We start from the raw sequence: 13,367 nt of genomic DNA, 5'->3' as shown, positions 1-13,367 counted from the left end.
GATTCATCCTGGAGAGGATTAAATCAAGCAACTCATTGGAGGCAAGGATTCTGAGGCTCCGTCTGACATACTTTGGGCCTGTTGCAAGGAGGAACAGGTCCTTGGAGAGGGACATCATGCTTGGGAGGGTGGAGGGATGGCGCAAGAGGGGAAGACCCTCTATGAGATGAATCGATTCAGTGACTGGGGTAATCGGGATGGGTGTGTCACAGGCAGTGCGATTGGCACAGGACAGAGCAGGGTTTAGGGCTGTTGTACATAGGGTCGCTATGAGTTGCAAACGACTCGACGGCACATAACAACAACAACAGGTTGAACATTGGTGGCCTAGTGATAAGAAGCTGGACTGCGATCCCAAAGGAATGTTAGGGACCAGTTGGTCCCACTGGCCATTCTCTGGTTTCCTTGGCTACAGTTCTGTGACTGGCTGTTCAGATCTCCCTACAAGGTCTGGGGCACGTCAGCCCTATTTGTGCTGTGTCGTCGTGCCTCACCCCATGCTTTTCACACACCTGTGTTCAGTCAGTTGTTGCATGAGTTAAAGATCGGGTAGAAAAAGCACCTTCTTATGCTGGGAACCCATCCTTCTAGATCCAGCTCAGGTTGGACCCCTCTGAGTGCCCACATAGATCACGAGGTCACCCCAATGTATGTTGAGGCTCACAACAAACGAGTCTGGGTTCAGTGAATGGTCTGGCTTCCGTGACCCAGACCTCACCCCCAGGTCAGAGCTTGGTTGGAAGGTGGCTTCAATGGTTTCTTAGCTCTGCTCCCATTTCTGGACCTTGTCTTCTCGGGGTTTCAGCCCTCCTCTTGAGCCCTTGGTCAGTTTGTTTCTTGATACATGAGCTTCAAGCTGCCAAGAGTGAGGTAGTGGTGAAAGTAAACTTCCCTCTCTGTGAGGAGTCAGCCCAGCCCAGCCCGGTGGCGCATTAAAGGTCCCAGGGTTGGACATTAAAGTGGGTAAGAGGGAGCGTGGAGATTTTGGGAGACGGACTGGGGTGCTGGGGCCCTCAAGAGACTTCTCCACTGGCACACACAACACAGTAGGAATGGGGCACAGAGAGAGCAAGGTGACAGTGGTGAAGGACATGGGGGATCCTTTCCACCTGCCAGGTTCCTACGCCCCACCAACTGCGGCCCGGAGTGTGGCTTCACAGGAGTGGCAGCCTAGCCGCGTGAGGAGCAGCCCCCCACCCATGGAGCCCCGCAGGAGGAGCTACACCCCGGCCCCTGCGGATGAGAATTTCCCTGAGGAGGAGGAAGAGGAGGATGAGTGGGAGCCACCGACCAGGTCTGTGGTGAGAAGGCCATGAGGGAGGGGGCAGTCATGGTTGCGTGGGTGGATGGGTGATGTGTCCCTGAGTGAGGCGCCTGAGGGAGGGCCTCTCAGAAGAGGTAGCACCATCTCTGCCAAGGCCGTGTGGGAAGAGGGCAGGCCTGTCGGGGCCACAGCAGCCTGAGGTGAAGTGGTGGGCAAGCAACCCAGCCCGAATCTCAGTCTCTTGCTCTTAGAAGATTCAGTTGCAGACTCAGTTCAAGCCCATGTGGCCAGTTGGGTGCCTTGCAAGGGCTTGTACCCTAAACATCTTGGGTTGAAAGCACAGTTGTTTTCTGGATCTTGGCTCAGTCTCTCGTGGGGGACTCCGGAGGAGGAGGCCCTGCTGGGCAGGGACCACCCCTTGCCATCTCTGACATTCCCCCTGCCCTTAGAATGTCCTTCCTTCACTCCTGGCCGGTTCCTACTCATCTCTCAAAAGGCAGCTCTGATTCCCCTGAGGTGGCTTTATTCTAGGCTAAGGGGCTTCTTCAGATTTTTCAGGCTGGAGGAGTTCTTCCTTCCCTCCCTTAGTACCACAGATACGCGTGTGAGCCTCTGAGTGACACTGGACATTCTTGTCTCTGGTTAATTACCTGGACGTGATCTCTCATATGTAACACTCTGGCTCAGTGTCTGATGCCCATAAGGTTCTCGTTCACCTTCTGAAAGGCTCAGCAACGTCTGCAGAACGGGGGGCCACATCCCTGGGTCCAGGAGGCAGCAGCCTGGCCCAGGGAATGCTGGAGAATTGATGCAAGCAGGGAATGCTTCAGTTGTCTCTTCTATAAAACCAGAAGGGAAGGAGGCACGTATTCAGCATCCTCTTCCCTGAGGCTAACCGTAACAGCTCTGCCTTTATAAAAGAAAATATGCACTGCCAGCCACAGCATGCTTTGTCAATGTCAGGAACCTCCGAGATGGCAGATTCGAGTGTGAAAATGCCCACTGTTACCATTCTGATGAGACCTGATTTTTGACCCAATAGTGAGGTTAGATGACAAGATAGAAGGCTGTGGATGGTCGTGTCCCCTCCCCAACACAAATATTCCATCCTCTCCATCCATCTGTGTCCTTCTGGCTCCAGCTCTGTTCCTGTCCTTGTCCCACGGTGCTGTGTGTGTGTGTCTGGGTGGGCCTGAGTCTGTCCTCTGGGATCACACTGTGGATTTCCTCTCTGTCTTTCTGTTGTCTCTCCGTCCGTCTCTCTTCCCAGGCATCCTGTGTCTCAGCTCTCCACCCCGTCTCATCTGCCCCTGTTCTAACTGGCCACCGACAGTCCTGGTCGCCCCTAACTGCGTCTTCCCCTCATTCCGTGTCACCAACCACTGCCCTGGGGCCCCTGCACTGCCACCGAGGATGCCCGCCCGCCCGCCCGCCTGCCTGTCCGCCTACCCTCTGGCCCCTCGAGCCCAACGCCAGGCCTTAGGGCCCTGAAGAGTCCTCGGGTCTCAGCCCGCCCACCTGCCTGCCCGACCTCCAGGAGTGACCCTCTTTGGTTCCTACATTACAGCCCAGTTCCTGGCCCGGCTGGTGAGGAGGGCTTCTGGCGAATGTTTGGGGAAGCTCTTGAAGACCTGGAGTCATGTGGTCAGTCAGAGCTGTTGAGGGAACTGGAGGTATGGCCACTCACCTGATGGGCCGGGGGAGACACACGCATCTGGGCACGAGGGAACGGGTGCTAGGCAAGCGTGTTGGTGGGGGTTCGCACGTGTGTGTGATGTCTGTTAGGTGTGTGCTTGCGTGGCCTCATCGGTGTCAATGTGTCTTCACACATGGGGTTATGCATGGATGTCTACAAATGTGATTGAAGGTATCGTGGCAGCACGCTGGGGCGTGTGACATGTGAACACATATGACATTCAGTGTGCCCTGGTAGCATGCACATATGCACGTGTGTGAGCATGTTCATGCATGCACAGACTGAAGGTGTATTTTCCAAATGTGTGTGTCTGCACAGGAGTTTGGACGTCTGTGTGCAATGGAGATGCATTTGTGGTGTGTGCTGTGGAAGCCTGTGGGTGTATCATTAATCCATTGAGAGAAGGGGAACAGGGGACCCACAGGGCATGCAGCTAATCCTGGGTCATTCTTGCAGTCTCTGCTGTAGGTAAGCCCATTGTTATGGTCATGGTATTAACCCATCTCCTTGAGGGTGTTCCTCTTCTTCCCTGACCCTCTATCTTTCTAAACATGATGGCCTTTTCCGGGAACTGATCCCTCTTGATAATATACTCCAAGTATGTGAGACACAGTTTCACTGTACTGGCTGCTACGGTGTCATCTAAGTGCATTTCCGCGAGGAGAGTGCTTCTGGCAATCTGTGTCGTGTTCAGTACTCTGCCAGCACCACAGTTCAACAGCATCGATTTTTCTTTGATCTTCCTTATTCATAGTCCAGTTTTCACATGCATAAGAATTTGTCCTTCTGTTTTATTTGTGCCTCTGTTTCCTTTTTAATGTTGCTGATTAAGACGTTTATTCTTCGTTAGTTTTTCCAGTTGCTAGGGAGTTCTGGTGGCCTAGTGACAAGAAGCTGTACTGCAATCCCAAAGGCAGGCAGTTCAAATCTACCAGCTGCTCTGCGGGAGAAGGGTGGGCAGTCTTCTCCTATGCAATTAACTGCCTCTGAAAACCTGCTAGAGGGTCAGCTATGGGTCGGTTCTGACTAGACAGTGCACAACAACAACAACAACAAGCTATTCAAAGAACCATCTATTGGTTTTGTTAATTCTCTTTCCTGCTTGATCTTTTTCTATCTTGACTCATTTCTCTGTTAAGCTTAAATATTTTTCTTCTACTTTATTTATATGTAAAGGATTTTCCCCCCTTTTTTAGACCCTTAATTTTCTTGTGTCCTAATCAGTTGTTGTTAAGTGCTGTTAATTCGTAGTATCCCTGTGAACAACAGGTCTGAACCTTGCTCTATCCTGCATCATTCTTAACATTCAAGCCCTTTGCTGGTGGTACTGTGTCAGTCCCTCTTCTGAAGAGTCTTCCTCTCTTTCTCTGTGACCTTTGACTTTGCCCAGCATGATGTGTTTTTCCAAGGACTAGCCTCTTCTGACAACATGAAGAGTCACTGTCCTTGCCTCAAAGGACACTTTGATTGTATTTCCTCCAAAACAGATTTGCTTGTTCTTATAGCAGTCCATGTTGTTGTTGTTGTTAAGTGCCATCGAGTCGTAGGCGACTCATAGCGACCTTGTGAACGAAAGTCCTTGACACTTGCGTGACTTTCATCCTTTCTCCCGGTTCGTAGGGTTTCCCGAGGAAAGCTATTACGGAAGTGGATGCCCTTCTGCTTCCAAGCTTGTTTTAGCCGGGAGTGCCACCAAACACTGTCCACCATGGGTAACAGTTATCCATCCCATTTGACATGTCAGTGTCACAGTGTTCAGCTTCACAGGGACCACAAATTACCTCTGTCCGGCAAGTGGAAACACCAAGGCTATATGATGTAGAAGAATGTTTCACCAAAAATAATTTCAAGACGAGGGCCCTACAGGATTTTAATCTACGGCCTGGAGCAAGCTCTGCAGGCTCCACTCTTACTTCCCCCTTTTTTAAGGCCATGGGCCGCCCACCCACTTTTGAAGGGTAAAAAAGAGCATTCCCACATAGCAAAAAGGACCCCAGAAACTTCCCTTGCCTTGACTGCCACCAAAGTCGAGCCGCCATAGAGATGCCAGCCATCCCGCCAGTCAGCCAGCCAACTTCCAGGGTGGAGAGAGACTCCCATAGCAGTCCATAGTATAGTCAATATTCCTTGCTAATATCACCATTCAAAAGTAGAAATTCTTCTAGGGTCTTTATTCATTGTCCAATTTTCACAGACATAGAAAGCAGTTGTTGCTAGGTGCAATCAAATTGTCTACAACTCCTAGCAACCTTGTGGACAACCGTGCCCTATCCTGCATCAACCTTACGATCTCTGATATGCTCAAGCACATTGTCTCAGTCACTATGCCATTCTTATCTTGTTGAGAGTCTCCTCTCTTTTGCTGATGCACCACCCTTCCAGGTATGATCTCTTTTTCCAATTATTGGCCCCTTCTGACAACATGCCCAAAGTATGTTTCACCATCCTTCCTTGTAAGGAGCACTCTGATTGCACTTCAAGTAAGAGTGTCTTGTTTATTCTTTTGGCAGTCCACGGAATATTCAGTAGTCATCTCCCACACCACAGCTCAAAGGCATTGATTCCTATTCTGTCATTCTTAGTCATTCTCCAACTTTCAGATGCGTAACTAGTAATCGAAAAGACAGTGTCTTGGGTCAGGTGCACCTTAGTCTCTGGACTGACATCCTGACTCTTCAGCATTTTGAAGAGGTCCTTAATGGAAGGTTTTCTCAATACAAAAGGTCGTTTGATTTCTTGATTGCTGTTACTCCAAATTTTGATTATGAATTGAAGTAAAATGAAATCGTTGACAATTTCAGTGTTTTCTCCATCATGATGTTGTCTGTTGATTCAGTGGTGCGGATTTTTGTTTTCTTGATGTAGAGATGTAATCCACATTGAAGGCTATAATCTCTGATCTTCTGCAATGTTTCAAGTCATCTTCACTTTCGGGAAACAAGATTGTTTTGTTGTTCTTGTAATGTGCTGTCGACTCAACTATGCACTATAGTTCTGAACCCTGCCCTATCCTGAGTCAATCTCATCATCTCCAATATACCTAATCCCATTACCCCAGACACTGAGTCAATCCATTTTATCTAGGGTCTTCCTCTCCTGCACTGTCCCTCTACCCTTCTAAGCAAGATATCTTCCCTTCTCCAAGGACTGGGGCCTCCTGGCTCATGCCCAAAGTATGTGAGATAGAGCTTCAAAATCTTTGCCTCCAAGGAGCACCTTGGTTCACTCTCTCCAGAACAGACCAATTCGTTCTCTTGGCAGTCCATGGTATGTTCAACACTCTTCTCCAGCACACATCTCGAAGGTATCTATTCTTCTTCTGTCATCCTTAGTTATTATTCAGCTCTCTGATGTATAGCAAGTAATTGCAAAGACCATGGCCTGGATCAGGTGCACCTTAGTCACCAGACTGACATCATTGCTCTTCAGTACTCTAGAGAGGTCCTTGACAGCAATTTTTCCCCAATGCAGTTCATCTTTTGATTTCCTGATTGCTGGTGTCAAGAGTGTTAATTGTGGAATCATGCTGTAATTTTTAACAATCTCAATCTCTTCTCCATCAATCAAGATGGCCCAGTGGTGAGAATCTTTGTTTTCTTGATGTTGAGCTTCAATCTATATTGAAGGCAGCAATCCTTGACTTTCTGCGGCAAATGCCTCAGGTCCTCCTTAGTTTCCGCAAGCAGGGTTGTGTCATCTGCATCATGCAGGTTATTGATGAGTCTTCCTCCAATCCTGATGCTGTGTTCTTACTCATAAAGTATAGCCTCCAGGATGATCTGTTCAGCATACAGATTGAAAAGTATGGATACAGGATGCATCCCTGATGCATACCTTTCCTGATCCTGAACCATGCAGTATTGTTTTACTCTGTTCTGACTACTTTTTCTTCGTCCAAGTATAGGTTTCTAATGAGAACAATCAACTGTTCTGGGATTCCCATCCTTCTCAAGGTTAGTCACAGTTTGTTGTGATCCACATAGAAAAATGCATTTGCGTAGTCAATGAAACACAGATAGACATTCCTTTGGTACTCTCTGATTTCAGCTAAGATCTATCAAATATTGGCTGTAATGTCCCTAGGGCAACAGCCTCTTCCAAACCCAGCTTGCATATCTGGTAGTTCTCTGCTGATATACTGGTCCAATAATTTTTGGATAATTTTCAACAGAATCTTTCTTGCATGTAGTATCAGTGATATTGTTCAATAATTTGCACACTCTGTCAGGTTACCTCTTTTTGGAATGGGAATAAATATCGATCTCTTCCAAAACAGATTTGTTTATTCTTTTTAAGTTCTTGTGATATTCAGTACTCTTCACTGACACCACAATTCAAAAGCATCAATTTTTCTTCAGTCTTCTTTATTCATTCCTTGTCCAACTTTTAGATGCAAAGGAAGTAAGTAAAAATACTATGACTTGAGTGAGACACACTTTCGTCTTTAAGGAGTCATCCTTGTACTTTAGCTCTTTAAAGAAGACCTTGAAAGCGATTTGCCCACTGAAAAAAGTCATTTGATTTCTTGACTGCTGCTATTGATTGTGGATTCAAGTAAAATGAAATCAGTGACAAATTCAGTCTTTTCTCCATCTATCGTGATGTTGCCTGTTGATCCAGTGGTGAGGATCCCCACCCCCTTGATATTGAAGGATTCACAGTGAATCTCTAGTCTTTGATTTTCTTCAGAAAATGCTGTAAAAATGCTATAAAAAAGTGCTGTAAGACTTTTTTACTTCACACAAACATAATTATATCATCTGCAAGTCTTCCTCCAATCTTGGTGCCATATAGTCCAGTTTCTCAGATGTTTGTTCAGCATACAGATAAATATTTACAATCCTGGGTAAAAGTATACAACCCTGATGCATAATTTTCCTTATTGTAAGCCATATAGTTTTTTTTTTTCTTGTTCTGTTCTGACAGCTACCTCTTGGTCTATATAAAGATTTCACAAGAGTACAATTAAGTGTTCTGGGATTCCCATTCTTCTCAGTGCTATCCATAGTACTTTATGTTCTATACAATTGAATGCCTTTATGTAGTCAATAAAACACAAATAAACATCTTATATTGTTTGCATTTAGCCAAGACCCATAATGACATCAAAGCCTCTTCCAAAGCCAACTTGAAGTTCTGGCAGTTCCCTGTTGATGTACTACTTCAACTGTATTTTAAATTATTTTCAGTAACATTTTACAGGTGTGTAATATTATATTTTTCAATAATTACTGTTTTCTGTTGCATCACCTTTCTATGGAACTGACAGAAACATGGATCTCTTCCTGTAGGTAGACCAGGTACCTTTCTTCTAAATTTCTGGTTTGGTGAATACGGTTGTACAAGTTTGCATCTTTTTATTGAATTGCCGCAATTAGCATTCCTGCAATTCCTGGAGCCTAATTGTTTGCCAATACCTTCCATGCAGCTTGGACTTTTCCCTTCAGTATCAGTGGTTCTTGATCATGTAGCTGTCTCTTGAGATGATCGAGCATTTGTGCATTCCACATTCCAGTTACTAAAGGGTGTTTGCAGCTGTTCTTCATGTTGCAGTAGAAAATAAGGGTCTTCCATTGGCTTAAAATTTTACTCCATTCACATCTTAATGTGAGACTCGACTATGAGAAGGCAGCTCTTCCTAATTGTTTCTGTGCCTTCTAACCTGAGAGCCTCATCTTCTTGTGTCACTGGACAATGTTTCACAGCTGTTCATGGAATTGCAACAATTGCTTCAAAGCCAGTCCTGCTTCTTATCCTCTAAGCTCTACCAAAACAAATTCACCATCGACTACCCTTCTGGTGTTCGAAATACTGGTACCATGACTTCTAGCATCATAGCAGCACAGGAAAGCACCACCATGCAGCAAATGGACAGACCAGTGGTGGACATGTCTTTAGGCAGACACAAGTTGATCCAGGGCTCTAACCTTTGGGGCTAATTAGTTAGTTTTCTATAAATCCATGATCAATTTTTAACACTTTAAGTATTTGTAAAATGAGTGTAGGAGCATGCAGATGTCTGAGCCTCACTTCTGCTAACCCCACAAAGAGCAACTGTCTCCATCAACAACATCCAACACCAATATCACTCCTCTACTGGTTCCAAAATCCATTGCAATTGGTTATGGGAGTGTTTAAGAATGTTAGCAAGAGAAGGAAATCCCTCAGTCCAGACAGCTCTTCAAGCATGGTCACAGGCCTTTTGACCTTCAGACTCATAGCTTAGGTCGGTGTTAGAAAGTTCTCTTATTGCTGTCAGCATGGTATCTTTTCTTAGTCCTGTAGCAAACTTGCATGAAGATCTCTGGCTCTGGTTCAGTGGGGCAGCAGTCCCAAGTCACCCTATCTTGTGCTGTTTTCTGGTTCCCTGCTGAGGCTATTGTCACTCTTGTATTGATCCTGCTCTGGTTGAGATCTCTGGCCCCCTAAGGACTTGCACTGCTTCCTCTTCCTTGATAATGTTGAGATTCCCATGCTGCCACTGAATCTGCTCAATTTAAAACTAGTGGAATGGAGAGACCAGCCAGTCTCTTTGCTGATAGACTAACACACCATACTGCATGGTCCTTCCTAGTCATGTGGCAGAGTCAAAGTCAACGGGGTGTCTAGGAAGCAACTGAGAATACCATAGCTTTTCTGGTATACTCACAAATGGAATACTATGCTGCATTGAAAAACAAGACACTAATGAAATATTATACAAAATGGGTGACCATGGAGGACATTATGCTGAGTGAAATGTCTCAGTTACAAAAGGACAAATATTGCATAGTGCCATTGTTGTAAAACAGAACTGACATTGAGGCTGAGGGGAGACTGAGAAAGATGGAATAAATTATGTATACTGCTTTGAAACAAATGAGGGAGAAAGCTGTTTAAAAGGGATATATGATTAGGTATTATTGTCATGACAGGAGTCCAGAATGAAGGCTGCGTAGTGGAGTGGACTTGGGAGGGGGTGGAGGGATTGTATAACAATGAAAGAATTTTTCTTTTACTTTTCAAGGAGAAGAGTGAATTGAGGGGGAGGGGTGGACAGGGAGAAAAGTGTAACAATGAATGAATGAATGGAAATTCAAAGTCTCTATAAATTTTCATTAAAATTAATTTTTTAAAAAGAGAAAAAAAGAAAACACCATAGCTTGGATCAGGTGCTTATTAGTCTTTAACTTGATATCCTTGCTCTTTAACAGCAGAGTTTTGCAATGCAACGTGTCTTTGATTTTTTGACTCTTGTTGTCACAGATGTTGATTGTGAATCCAGGTCAAATGAAGTTGTTGACAATTTCAATTTTTCCTTCTAAATGAAACTTAATTCTAGCGTCTAATTTTATATTTTCTACTTGTCTTGTTTTCTCTGTACTATAAATCACTCATATTTCCTTTAATATTGATGTATTTTTAAAGAATTCATTTCCACTCTCTATACTACAGATTTGAAGTTACTAAATTTTGGGGTTTTTAATGTTTGTGACAATCCTTTTTGGAAAAGAAATTTTGGGTTTTTTTATATTTAAGAAAAAGTTTACAAATCATACTACTTTTTCATTTGATTATTCTTACACATTTCGTTTCATGACATTGCAGTTACAATTTCATGTAATCATTTATATACATTTTATAGCATTAATAACAATGTTATTGTTATGTGCTGTTGAGTCACTTGCAACACATAGTGACCCTCTGTACACCAACTCTGAACCTTGCTCTATCTTGAGCCAATTTCATTGTCTCCAACACACCTACTCCCCTTACCGCAGTCACTGAGTCAATCCATCTCATCGAGGTTTTTCCTCTTTTGTTCTGGAACTCCACCCCTCCAAGCATGATGTCCCTCTCCAAGGACTGGTTCCTTCTGGCAACATGCACACAGTATGTGAAATGGAGCTTCACAATCCTTGCCTCCAAGGAACAACCTGGCTTCACCCTCTCCAGGACAAACTTGTTTGTTCTCTTAGTAGTCCAGGGTATGTTTAATACTCATATCTAACACCACAACTCAAAGGCATCAGTTCTTCTTCTATCATCGTTAGTCACTATCTATCCCTCTGATGTATAGGAAGTAATTGCGAAGACTTGGGCCAGGTGCACCTTAGTCTCTAGACTGACTTCATTGCTGCTTCAGTACTCTGGAGAAGTCCTTGACCACAGATTTTCCCAGTGTAAATCATCTTTTGATTTCCTGGGTACTGGTACCAAGAGTGTTGATTGTGGAACCAAGCAAGCGTAAGCTGTTAACAATCTCAGTGTCTTCACCATCTATGATGATGCTTCCAATTGGCCTGGTGGTGAGAATCCTTTGTTTTCTTTTTTCTTCTCCAAGCCAAATTGTATTCAGCTTTATTAAAGATACTTTTCATAAACAATCATGATATTTTAAGCAGGACATGGGCAGACAGTTGTTAACAGTATAGAACAACTTTCAAACTCCCTTCTTCAGTGGACTACCAAAATCAGAAAACCACCATAAAACCCAATGAAATCTTCATTTAATGCTCTGAACAGGGAAAGTTTAGAGTGAGGGTTGACATTTCATATTTAGCTTGTAGTTTAACAACTTTTCACAAGCCGACCCTGACTTTCAGAAAAATGGGGGGGGAAGAATGGCAGAATTACCAATCTTAAGATCCACAATCTTTAAAAGGAAAAAAAATTTTAAAAACCCAGTGCTCTTTTGAGGAATGCTATTCGGATGCCATCAGAAAAGTCCAGAATGCCTGAAAAAATGATAATCAATTTCTTGGGGGGATCATATCCAAAAGGCCTCTGGATTTATGGGAGTCAAGTCTATGCTGAAGGCAGAGGGAGAAGAGGACATAAAAACAGATTTTTGTTTTTGCACATCACAAGGCATTTGTGCCAAGTTCGCTAATGTGTCAACACCAGAGAATCCTTCCTCCTGACAACCAAGAAGTGTCTCAAAGCTACAAGGTAAAGATGTTTTCATTCATGTCAATTCAGCTTCAGAGACATACTGTTAGTGACATTTTCCCCTTTCCCAAAAAAACAATCAAGTGTTCTGTGTGCTAACAACACAGCTTTAAAAAAAAAAAGTAAAACAAAATTCTGCATTTTTATAAAACTTGATAAAAATAGTATTTCAAACTTTACAGTCACCAGAAGTGCAGTTATCAAAAATGCACACACTTCACTTGGCATCTCCAGCACCTTTGGCTTTCTGTGCCTGGTCTGTTTTGGCTTCTCTATTTTCTTCAGGGTTATTCCTATCTTTGCCAGCATCAGCCTTCCTCCTTTTCCCTTTGGGTACCTTCTCTCCCTTCTTTTCAGGGGCCTTTTTAGGCTTAGGCTCTGGCTTTGGAACAGCATGTTTAGTAGATAACCTTGTAGATCTCCTCTGTGGATCGTCCCTCACCTTGGCTTTATCTCCCTTAACATCTTCTTCAGCCTCTCTCTTGGGCATGGTGGCGACGGCAGCGGGATGCAGGCGCTGGACTTGGGGATGCAGCAATGCATGGGCTTGGGCCAATCCGGGGGTTGTTCTCGCCTGTTCTTCACACTGCCAAGAATCTTTTGTTTTCTTGATGTTGAGCTTCAATACATATTGTAGGTTGCAGTCCTTAACCTTCTGCAGCAAACGCCTCAGGTCCTCCTTAGTTTCAACAAACAAGGTTGTTTGCAAAATGCAAGTTGTTGATGAGTCTTCCTCCAAGCCTGATTCCTCTTTATAAAGTTCAGCCTCCCAGATGATCTGTTCCACATATAGATTGAAATATAATTCATTCATTACATTATCTGATCAATGTGTTGTGTATTGTCTTTACTTTCAGCCATCTTAGCTATTAATTTTTATTCCCCTGTCATTCTCATCCCATTTCTGTAGCCATCCAGAACTCTGTGTGTAAGCCTTTACATATAGAAGGTTTTTATAATGGTCTTATACCTTAATAAAGGGAACTCTGGCCGCCTAGTGGTAAGAAGCTGCACTGCAATCCTGAACGCAGGTGGTTCAAATTCACCAACTGCTCCACAGGAGAAGGATGACTGCAGCAGTCTCCTCCTGTGTGATTAACTGCTCTGAAAACCCACTGGAGGGTCTCAGCGATGGATCTGTTCTGACTTGACAGTACACAACAACAGCATACCATATAATAGGGAGTTCTGGTGGCCTGCTGGTAAGGAGTTACATTGCCAGTCCAAAGGCAAACACTTTGAATCCACCAGCTGCTTTGTGGAAGAATGCTAGGCAGTCTCCTCCTGTGCAGTTTATAGTCTCTGAAAATCACTTGGAAGGTCAGCTCTGAATTGGTTCTGACTCGAAGACACACAAAAATAACAACAAGATACTATAATAATCGTCTTTTCATGCCTGACTTCTTTGGCTCAGCATAAGGTCCTTGTAGATGTAGCCATTACAGTTTTCATGCTGCGTTCTATCGTCTTTTCATG

General features: G+C 44.3%; 1 protein-coding gene across 1 annotated transcript in view; it reads left to right on the top strand.

Annotated features, from left to right (window-relative positions):
• GRIP2 (glutamate receptor interacting protein 2) overlaps window positions 1-13,367 on the top strand; it is a 61,410-nt gene that overhangs the window by 29,254 nt on the left and 18,789 nt on the right. Inside the window, exons 21-22 of the mRNA XM_006901036.1 lie at window positions 1,117-1,294; window positions 2,832-2,937. Coding sequence (XP_006901098.1) covers window positions 1,117-1,294; window positions 2,832-2,937 — 284 coding nt within the window. The remainder of the gene's footprint in view (window positions 1-1,116; window positions 1,295-2,831; window positions 2,938-13,367) is intronic.

Source organism: Elephantulus edwardii, unplaced genomic scaffold, assembly GCF_000299155.1.
Source record: "Elephantulus edwardii isolate Elephantulus edwardi_28Jun2011 unplaced genomic scaffold, EleEdw1.0 scaffold00306, whole genome shotgun sequence".
NCBI classification, from domain to species: Eukaryota; Metazoa; Chordata; class Mammalia; order Macroscelidea; family Macroscelididae; genus Elephantulus; species Elephantulus edwardii.
Note: the sequence above shows the minus strand (reverse complement) of the source record. Positions and strands in the feature narration are given on the sequence as shown.